This window comes from Alosa pseudoharengus, unplaced genomic scaffold (assembly GCF_046254945.1).
Source record: "Alosa pseudoharengus isolate Yale_2024_CS ecotype anadromous, Long Island Sound unplaced genomic scaffold, YU_APseudo_1.1 YU_APseudo_1.1_scf_15, whole genome shotgun sequence".
NCBI lineage: Eukaryota > Metazoa > Chordata > Actinopteri > Clupeiformes > Clupeidae > Alosa > Alosa pseudoharengus.
The window spans coordinates 16,866,537-16,876,797 of NW_027468620.1; the positions used below are offsets into that span (position 1 = coordinate 16,866,537).

The 10,261-nt window shown below is 42.8% G+C and overlaps 2 protein-coding genes across 4 annotated transcripts in view; one reads left to right on the forward strand and one right to left on the reverse strand.

The window, feature by feature from the left end:
• Positions 1-3,395, forward strand: part of col17a1b (collagen, type XVII, alpha 1b) — a 29,612-nt gene extending 26,217 nt beyond the window's left edge. Inside the window, exons 52-56 of the mRNA XM_076285747.1 lie at positions 204-404; positions 1,063-1,227; positions 1,331-1,411; positions 1,807-1,860; positions 2,257-3,395. Coding sequence (XP_076141862.1) covers positions 204-404; positions 1,063-1,227; positions 1,331-1,411; positions 1,807-1,860; positions 2,257-2,300 — 545 coding nt within the window. The 3' untranslated portion in view covers positions 2,301-3,395. The remainder of the gene's footprint in view (positions 1-203; positions 405-1,062; positions 1,228-1,330; positions 1,412-1,806; positions 1,861-2,256) is intronic.
• A 244-nt stretch (positions 3,396-3,639) lies between these two features.
• Positions 3,640-10,261, reverse strand: part of LOC143124315 (STE20-like serine/threonine-protein kinase) — a 28,569-nt gene continuing 21,947 nt past the window's right edge. For all 3 annotated transcript variants that reach the window (XM_076285750.1, XM_076285749.1, XM_076285748.1), the window contains 5 exons: positions 9,555-9,679; positions 9,240-9,428; positions 8,042-8,167; positions 7,786-7,899; positions 3,640-6,905 (listed from right to left, as the gene is read on the reverse strand). In XM_076285750.1, the coding sequence (XP_076141865.1) occupies positions 6,759-6,905; positions 7,786-7,899; positions 8,042-8,167; positions 9,240-9,428; positions 9,555-9,679 (701 nt within the window). In that variant the 3' untranslated portion in view covers positions 3,640-6,758. The remainder of the gene's footprint in view (positions 6,906-7,785; positions 7,900-8,041; positions 8,168-9,239; positions 9,429-9,554; positions 9,680-10,261) is intronic.

Consider the following 10,261-nt stretch of genomic DNA (forward strand, 5'->3'; position numbering starts at 1 on the left):
GAATATGTGATTATTACCAACTCAAAAGGCCAAATCAATTTGCCACCACTTGCCATTTGTGGCAATCTTCTACCTTTAGAGATGCTTCTAAGAATCTTTATAAACTGAGCCAGCCATGCACACATCCAAGACACGCAGACAGCTCAACAAAAGGCACACACTGACACTCACTAACAGGCCAAATGTGTGCATCCCCCCCTTAGGTGGTGAAGGGCAGCGCTATGTATCCAGCCGCCCAGGACCCCCAGGTCCTCAGGGTCCCGCCGGCCCTAAGGGAGACCGCGGAGAGCCTGGACAGCAGTACTACTATGGCAATGACCGGACTCAAAACGGCCCGAACGGCGCTGTGGCAGACACCGTAGACTACTCCAGCATGGCACTAAGGGTCACTGACTACATCAAGAGTGAGTGCATTGTCACCAGTGGCACAAATATATGGTGTGGTTGTCACTTTGGATTCAATAGGGGCAAACATTACATTACTGTACCTAAATTCCATTGTAACACTATTAAGTAGTGAAGTTTATTTTTAGCATTTTTTTTCTAAACTTCATTGTAACACTTTTAAACAGTTAAGTTTATTTTTTGAATGTTCAGTTACGATAAGTAATAGCACGTTGGCACATTGAATTCATATGCATTTGGGATTATGGTGACAGTTAAGAGTGTCAAAATGAGCTGTTCCATTATAATAACTAGGTTGTACTTAATGTTTTAAGTGATTTCCTGAAAATGTTAACACAAAAAGTCACTTGCATTCAATCATTTTCAATTTTATCAAAATTCACAGTACTAGGTATGTATTCAGCAGTTTTGTTTCTTTGGAATCATTGCCGTCAGTCTATTTTTATGTGTAGTTTACACTAGGGCAGCCATGGCCTACTGGTTAGGGATGCCCACTGCTCCAGGTGTTTGTGTGTGCTAGCTACTCACTATGTGTTAACTGCTCCAAGTGTGTGAGTGTGTTTGTGTTCACTAACCACAGATGGGTCAAATGCAGATGAAGACTTTCCCTCGGGATGAATAATAGTACTATCTCTATCTGTCTCACTTGTCTTACAGACCAGGGCTTACTCCAGAGTGTTATAGATGAGGAATATACCCGTGGAAACTCTAGAACTGCCAATGGTCCTCCAGGGCCACCCGGACCACCAGGACCACCTGGGTATAGCCGTGTCTTCACACAATATGGCAACACCACAGCGGACCTCATGGATTTCTTCAGAAGTAATTATTCATGGGGCTACTGAAACTGGAATCAAATGAAATCATGTGTTTTGTTGTGTTACACTGATGCTAGCATCGCTAACACTGCTGTGACCTTTTCCAGAACATGGCACCATCCCTGGCCCCCGAGGAAGCCCAGGGCTGAAGGGAGATAGGGGTTACCCTGGACCTAAAGGAGACAGAGGTATGGCACTCAGGAAGTCAGGCACCACAAACCACCTGTGTTCAGTTTTCTTATATGTGACAATGCCACAGTCTGATCAGTATCCAACAAACTTGCTTCATGAACACGAACATCATAATTCACAATGATAACTGACTGATGCTTACTGACACAGTCCTAGATTTTAAACGTGGTGGTGAATATCCTGGAAAGCTAATTTGTACTAAGTTGTAGTAGAAACTGGCAAAAAACCTTTGTAATGTTGATTTATGGTAAGTTACAGTATGTTGTAATTTGAAATGCTATGCTATATTTTGAGCTGTTTGATAATGAAGACATAATACGTCATTTGAACAGACTGTAGTTGTGTGTGTGTGTGTAGTCTGACAGTGATTGCAATGATGTTCTCTTTACAGGTCACCCAGGCCTACCAGGGTCTCCGGGATCCCAAGGAGCCAGGGGAGAGAGAGGTATGTTTAGTTATCTAAAATTTAGATTGTAAACCATGCAAAAATAAACATGCCATTCAAACAAATTGTGCCATCAGCTATAACTGGGCAAAATAACAATCAAATTCAAGGACAGTTCATTTGTACCAAATCTAAGAAACCCAATGATTTTTTATTGCATATGTCTACTACACATTAATTATTATTTATCTTAACAACATTACATATGGCTTTAAAAAGTTAGATCCCAGTGTGGACTATGGTCATTTTTGTCATTGAGTTCCTCACAGGTGAAAGTGCTGATCAGAATGAAACTCCAGACGGCCTTGAGTTGAACCCTTCAGGAGTTCATTCCTTGTGGCTCATTACTCACATTTGATTTGCCTTTTTACTCATGAAACACTTTTGTTCCTGCAGGCGGGGTGACGTTGACACGACGGAGGAGGCATACAGGAGCTTAAGATGCTTCAAACTCGGTTCGAGGACATCTTTATTTTGCCACGCCGTAAAGTCCTCTACAGAGTGCACAACACAAGCACATTCAAAAGCTTTGGGGATCAGCTACTTTAGGCCTTAGGTAACACGCTATGCTGAGATGCCAGTCAGGGTGCCAACATCAGGTTGTGAGCAGGTAGCATTTGGATTTTACGTTAGAAATTAGGAGTAGCTAAATATACAGGAATTTTCTCTTCTCAGATGTAGTCAAATTATCAACTTGAAATGTGGACACATTTGGTGTCAAAATAATGATTTAAGGAAGAAGTCTTTGGTTGCTTCTTTGAGGTTAATAACATCCAGGAAGTGCTAGTGGCCAAACACTTCTATTATACTTCAGGAAATGATGTCAAAAGAGTGTGTGATTTCAACATGCGGTCTGCATTAAGATGTCCCCAAAGCTGGGGGAGCAGGAATACCATGGCAATAACACATCATCAGCAGGGTAAAACTAAGCCTTCTGAAGTTTACACATGCCCCTTTAGACTATATCTGAGGTAAGAGAAATTCTAGGGTACATTTTCTTTTGCATGTATTCATTACAAGCATTTTCCCTTAAAAATCCTTTTTTTTTTTTGCTTTGAAAAGATAAGTTGTATTTTTGTGGATGGCACTTATGAATGTGTTAAGTGAGAAAAAGGGCTAATGTAGTAATATTTTACCACTATGTTCATATCTATTTTTATACCGTTTGATATAAAATGTTTTTCTTTATAAAGTGTACTGCGATTGAAGTGAGTTTTTGCACTGCCAAAAATTAAGACTTTTGTAAAAAAAAGACAAGAAAAATGAACAACTTAAGAATTAGCCTAAGTGTGTTGAAAAGTTAAATCTACATAAACATCTCAAAATAAATAAGCAACACACACACGACCCACACATACTGTTGCAGAGCAGGTGATCATCCCTCTTCAGATGTAACCTACTTCACGCTGGTGTTCATTGTCCACAGTTAGTAACCTTTGGAATGCAGCTTTACAATTAACGTCTTCTTCTCTTTTTGTAATGAAAGGTAGGCTAGTTTTTCATCATGTTAACTTAATAAAATGTTAAAACCATAATTTCTGTCAATTGCTGTTTGTTTTGGATGAAGGGTTGCACTCAATCTCACACAAAAACATTCACAGATTCACACTCAACTCTGTCTTTCAATAGCCCATGGAAATAGTTAATGAGCTTATCAGTGAATATCAAGCACACACAATCCCCTGCCTGTACCATCAAGAAGTTAATCACAATTGAGTTGTTTTTGCCATTCAGTTTTCTTAAGGCATCCATCCTCTGACACAATGACACATGGACAAATAAAATAACCATTTTATTTACAGCATTATGAGTGATCTCCAGAGAGACCTCTTCAACACATGGAACCCTAACTGAACTGAAATATGCATAACAGACATTCCAAATATCCAAGCGTTAACAATGCTGGTCACATTTCTAGTCATGACCTCTCCAAAATACAGCTAGGACATAACCCAATACATAGATAATGTGTGTGGGTGTGTTTGTGCCAGACCCCGGGCCAGTTGTACAGCATCATATGGGTATGCAAGCCTCGGATACTCTTACATATGCATACGGAATGTTTTGCCACACAAACAGCTGTCATTTTCCCAGTAGGAACCCATAATTTGGGAGACCTCTGCAATGGCAATAACAAATCCAGATAACTGATGACAAATCAATCCAGCCTGGATGTGCATTGGCTCTGGGCCACGGTCTACTCCAAAACACCATCTGCCATCAGACATTTCTTAACACAATCATTGTAATGGGAGTGTAATGGAGTGCAGTGCACTCTACAAACTTGCCTCAAATCACCTGCATTTGCAAATACATTAGTTACATACACACTCATACACACACTTCCCATGCGGCTGTTTCCTAGTGGCATTAATGCAGTAAGATCAATTGACCAAGATAATGATAGACAACGATCCTCTACCTCATCTAATAAGAAACTGACTGCTACTATTGCTTTTAGAAACAGTATACCTGAGATAATGTGTTTTACACACTCACTCATGCACACACATTTCCTCTTTCTCTCACGCACGCACACGCACACACACACACAGCATATCACCCATCACCTACAGAGTGTGAGAGTTTGTGTGAGTGAGGGCACTCGTCATGCAGAGCTCCTCATGTGGCAGACGTGTGTGCATGCAGAACTCCGTAGGGGACTGGTGACTGGTGCCTTCAGGACAGGGATTGTGTCCCATGAGCGACATCAGGAAGAGAGACTAAATACGCAAGCCTCGGACTCTGCTAATATACAGATCGAAGACTAAAAGCACAGCTCCAGCTTACCCACCATATTCATGTGGGTTTGTTCCCTGTTGGCTTTCCGGGTTGTTCAAGCGTTATCTTAGCATTGGTTGGCCAAATGATTCCCCGATGACAACAACGGTCTGCTCTCAAACATAGCTCCCTCAGCATAGCTGGCGCTCAGTACAGAAAAAGCCCATTTCTTAACTATGGTCAGACAGATTGAGAACTACGAAAACAACTGCATATTCAGTACAAACTGGGAAAACATTATTGACCAGACTGCATTAGTTACAGCTAATTCTTGATTGAGCAGCACATCAGAAAGTACATGAAAAGGTGACCGTAATCATAACACTCCACCAGGTAACCATTTGGACCAACGTCAAAAGAAATAATTATCATTGAAAAAACAGCATACAGTAAGACAATGACCAGGGTAAGCCATAAAATATTCAGACAGTTTCTTCCTTTAAGCCATCACAAGTGCCCATGATCAGCAAATCAGCATGACATCATTCATTGTCAAACATTCAATAGGATAAAAGTCAGACAAGTAACAGCAGTAATAAAATACGATCAGATTTTAAAAATAAAAATGAAGGTTTTACATTAAAATTACACATCCACTATCACCACATACTCTCCCATGTCCTTCATCAAAAGCTTGTGTGCATTAAGCAGATATGTGCTAAAAATCATTTCAAGAGAAAGTGGCCAAGATAAGCTAGCAATCTATCTAGCTATACATGCCTTTTAAATGCACAAGACCTTCATACTGCATATTCTCAGATGGGTTGAAAGAGTGCAATAATACATTCCACTGAAGTTCATTACCATCTCCAAACCCAGGACTATAATCGGAAAGTTACTGAAGAACACTCAAGTTCCAAAGTGCTTCATTTTGTTTTGATCCAACCTTAGAGATTTAAGGTTCTTTTGAAAAAAATAATAATAATCACATACCATTAGGATATACAACAGCAATACTCACATCATTCTGTATCCATGGAAACACACTTCAACATGTCCACTGTGCTGGGGATGGCTGCTCGTCATCATAGCAACGGTGCGATTAGTCATGGTCACACCCACTCGAAGGGAACATGCATCAACTATTACATAAACAACTTCATTTGAATCGCACACCATCACGTTTAAAGCACCAACGAGCACTTCATGTGTTTGTGCAGTCCAGTTCCTTTGGGTAACAACAAATAGTGTCCTTCAGAGTCTTGTGATTCATCCGAGCACGGAGCGGTTAGTTACGTTCTGTAGCGTACACATTCTAGATGGTTTCAGCCACCTCAGAGCAGAAGCACTGAGCAGCATAAGGGAGGGCAAAAACAGGAATAGGTCCATCTGTGACGAACACACACACACTGATACACTAACCTACACGTACAGACATACAAACAAACCTGGGAACACAACATAGTACAACATACATACATCACACCACATCACAAACACACATAAAAACACACACACACCAACATGGACAAAACACACATTTGAGGCACTGACTTCCCTCTTGGAACTGAGGAATAGGGACTGAACTTGAACTGAAAGGCGTCTCTAAAGTAGCTGTTCCACTGCATTGCCTGAGCCGTTTGGGAAGATTGGGTGCATTCTAATGTAGTCCACCTGCTCTGTTCTTGTGTTGCCTGATCAGGTCGGACAAGGTTTGCTTAGGTTGGGCCTGCTTTTATCCAATCAGGTCAGGTTGTGTCTGGTTGGCTCTGGGCTGGTTTGATCAGGGCTGGAATAGTCTTGTTAGGTTTCAGTCTGCTTGGGTCTGATCTGTCACCTTCAGCATGCCCCTGATGCTGAGAGCCCATCAGTAAGCAAGGAGCAGGGAGCATGTTAACATGGTTCACACAGTCAGTCACTCAGTAACGAATGGCCTTGGAAACTCCGAAGATTCAGCGGAGCGTGTTCAGGAGCATCATCATTTGTGGATGTGAGGGTGGTGGCACTGATTGAGCTTCTGCAGCTTCAGAGTGGAATGGGCATATGGGCATATCTGTGACAAAGCTCCCAGGATTGTCAATGATGCAGGAACCCATGGAACCCTCAGTATGTGTGTGTGTATGTGTATGTGTATGTGTGTGTGTGTGCGTAAATGTATGTGTGTGTGGGTGTGTTGGTTAGGACCCAGAGGAGTGGGCCCCTGGGACTGGGTAGAACTTGGACACCCTGCTCTGGGCACTGGGGTTCAGGCACTCGGAGTCGCCGCTGGTGCTGAAGAACACGTCCTGCTCCTGCTGCTTCCTGCTGAACTCCTCCTCCAGGGCCTGCCAACACAAATACAGCACTAGGATTGGTCACGCCAACACAAATACAGCACTAGGATTGGTCACGCCAGCACGTGTGACGGCTTACATCACTATAAAGGGAAGGCTATCAAAAGTAGCCTGGCATACTCTATTTGAGTCTGGTAACATGCCATTTGGATTTGATTATGGGGTGTTTCAACCGATAATGCCTCTGCACGCAATTGGATAGACCTAACCAATCACAGTAATTAAATATGCAAATCCCATAGGGAGAACAGCCAAAAACATCCTTCTTCAAGACATATGCCTTCATACCTTTTTAGAGTTATTGCACTGTCAATATCTTGTACAACAGACACGATAGCGAAATCTAAGCATCTCGTTTCTCTGGCAACAGGCTTTACAAAAATCAACTCAAGCACGCTCAGATGAGGTGAATGACTAGGCACTCATCTGCCCGTCCTCCACCCATCAAATCAACTTGGGAACAGCCAAAACAATTAATTAGTGCTGTTTACATCAATAGAATCAGAATCTGAGCAACACTGTTAAATTACCAACTAAATATCTTATTGGAGGTCTAGCCTTCACAACCAGGCCTCAGGGAAAGAGTGTGTTCTAACATGTGTAATGACTCTGTGTGTGTGTGTGTGTGTACTGTGTATCTTGTCTGTGTATGTGTGTGTGTGTGTGTGTGTGTGTGTGTGTGTGTGTGTGTGTGAGTGTGAGTGTGTGAGTGTGTGTACTGTGTATCTTGTCTGTGTGTGTGTGTGTGTGTGTGTGTGTGTGTGAGAGTGTGTGTGTGTGTGTATACTGTGTATCTTGTCTGTGTGAGTGTGTGTATGTGTGTGTGTGTGTGTACTGTGTATCTTGTGTGTGTGAGTGTGTCAGTGCGGACCTTCTTGCGTGGTCTCAGCTTCTCTCTCCACTCTTTGAGCTCGTGGCCGTGCTCCTCATCCAGCTCCTTCAGCTTCTGAGTCTCGTGCTCCACCAGCAGGTGGCACTTTTCATTCTACACACACACACACACACACACACACACACACACACACACACACACAAAAGACAAACAATTAAATCCCACATAGTGTTCATTCACCCATCATTTGCATGTTTGTGTATGACTGCATGTGTGTGTGTGTGTGTGTGAGTACCTGTAGCTGCTGAAGCTCTCTGTTGTTGGAGTCACACTGGAGCTGGAGGTCCCTCATCTGGTTCTCGTGTTTCTGCTGCTGATGAAGCCGTTCATTCTTCTGCCTCTTGTCCTCTTGGATTGCAAACTGTGGCCACACACACACACAAATATGAACATGACAATAAATACATCTTAAATCATTACAATCATAACAATCATAAAGACGTGCTTGTTTTAGCAATATAATAGTAGTTCCCCAATAAACTCTGGATGCTCTAGTAAGCACAAAGCAAAACTGGCTTTTTGATTAAAACAGCAAGGCTCGTCTAACTGACCCACAAACACTACCAAATTGCTCTGTTTACCAAGGCCCTTTCTTGCTGTAAGATCTTAAAGCATTAGTCAATGTTGAAGGAATAATCATTTCTACTCTAAAATGTGCACTAATCACCTACTCTTAATTTGCAAGGAACAACCACATAGAGCAAGTTTAACACCTAATCCAATGATTGCATTGATGCCCTCAGGGTTTGTCCACTTTCACTACAACACAGAATGCTTATGGGTGTTACACACGAGATGCATGTGTGAGAGTTAGCCAAGAGCTATACTGGGACGCACAGTGCTGTAGTTACACTGCCATCACCGGAAATCCACTTTTAAACAATCATCCCCCGCATCACATTTTACCTGCAAGAGATGACTGATGCAACTCGGTTCTATCTATAATTACTCTGACCTTTGTCAAATGCATTCAGTGTGTGTGTGTGTGTGTGTGGTTAGTTTGTGTGCTCTGTGTGTCTTAAAAGCTATGTAAGGCAGCAGACGCCACACACTGATCGGAGAGCATCTTCTCTGAAATGAAGCCACAGGTCAGACTGTCTGTGAGAAGAAGGTTCCCTGTGAACAACAGTGCATAACAGACTAGTAGCATTTATCCCAATCTCACACTAGGGGAACATATAGCCTAGGGACTGTGGCACTTATCCAAGCTCACACTAGGGGAACATATATGGACTGTGCTGGGACACAGAATACTGCATCATCAAACCATGACTGGTAAGACCAGAGCAAGCGTGTACATTTTCCATTTTTAATACTCAATCAGTCCAATTTAGAGTATATAGTAACAGTGTACATCACTAATTAGAAAAAAAATCAGATATGGTATGCAGGTTGCATAGTTGGTGGGTGAGTAAGTCCCTGTGACCTCTGACCTGTTTGATCTTGTCGCGGTCTTGTTCGGGCGTGCCGGTGCCAGTGATACGGAGGCTCTTCTTGAACATGGCCATGCGGGTCTTGGCCTCGCTGCGCTGGATCTTGGGCAGACGGCCCTTCTCCTGGGTGTGCTTGTTCTTCATCTCCTCCATCAAACGCTGGTTATAGCCAGCCATCTGTTCCATCTCCTGCTCACACACACACACAAACACAAGTTAGAATCTCTCCTAAACTTTACTCATCTCCTTTACAAGGAATAAGGAAACATCTGTCTTCCCCCCCCCCCCCCCGACCCCCAACACACACACACACACCTTGTCATGCCTCTTGAGCAGCTGGTGTCTCTGCATGAAGTACTGATCCTTCAACTGCTGTTTGAGCAGCTGGTGTTTCTCCTGAAGGTGGCGCTCCTCCAGCTCCCACATTGCTGCTTCACGGGCTGGAACACACACACACACAGTGTCACAGGGTTAAACACACACACACAAACACACACACAGAGACCCACTTGTACAGTCACAATGACACATTGAGTGTGAACATGATTGAGTGTGTCTGTTGTAGTCACACAGTGACAATGGCTTACTCAGAATAGAAAATAATTGTCCTTGCAGTTTCAGTCATTCATTCATTACACAAACACACACCCAGACAGCTAGAATGATGTCAGTAAATAAACGAACTTCATACGCACACATGCTCACGCGCACACATGCGCAAGTCCAGGCATGTTAGTCCATGTCCATAAGCAACAGTGATATCAGCCCAACCAAAAAACACATATACAGGGCCTCTGTCTCTCTCTCTGTCTCTTTCCCTCTCATGCATGGACGTGCTGCATGGCTTTTGTTCTGACTCACAAGCTGTTTATTAAAGCTTGCCACATGAGAGCAGGAAAGTTGGTCAGAGTGGTTTTTCACTTCCCCATCTCACAGCCTCTACCTTGCTCCCTCACACAGTCAAACAGAAAGCCCGCCACAGCTATTCCTACCTAGCTTCATTTTTATACCTTCCATTATTC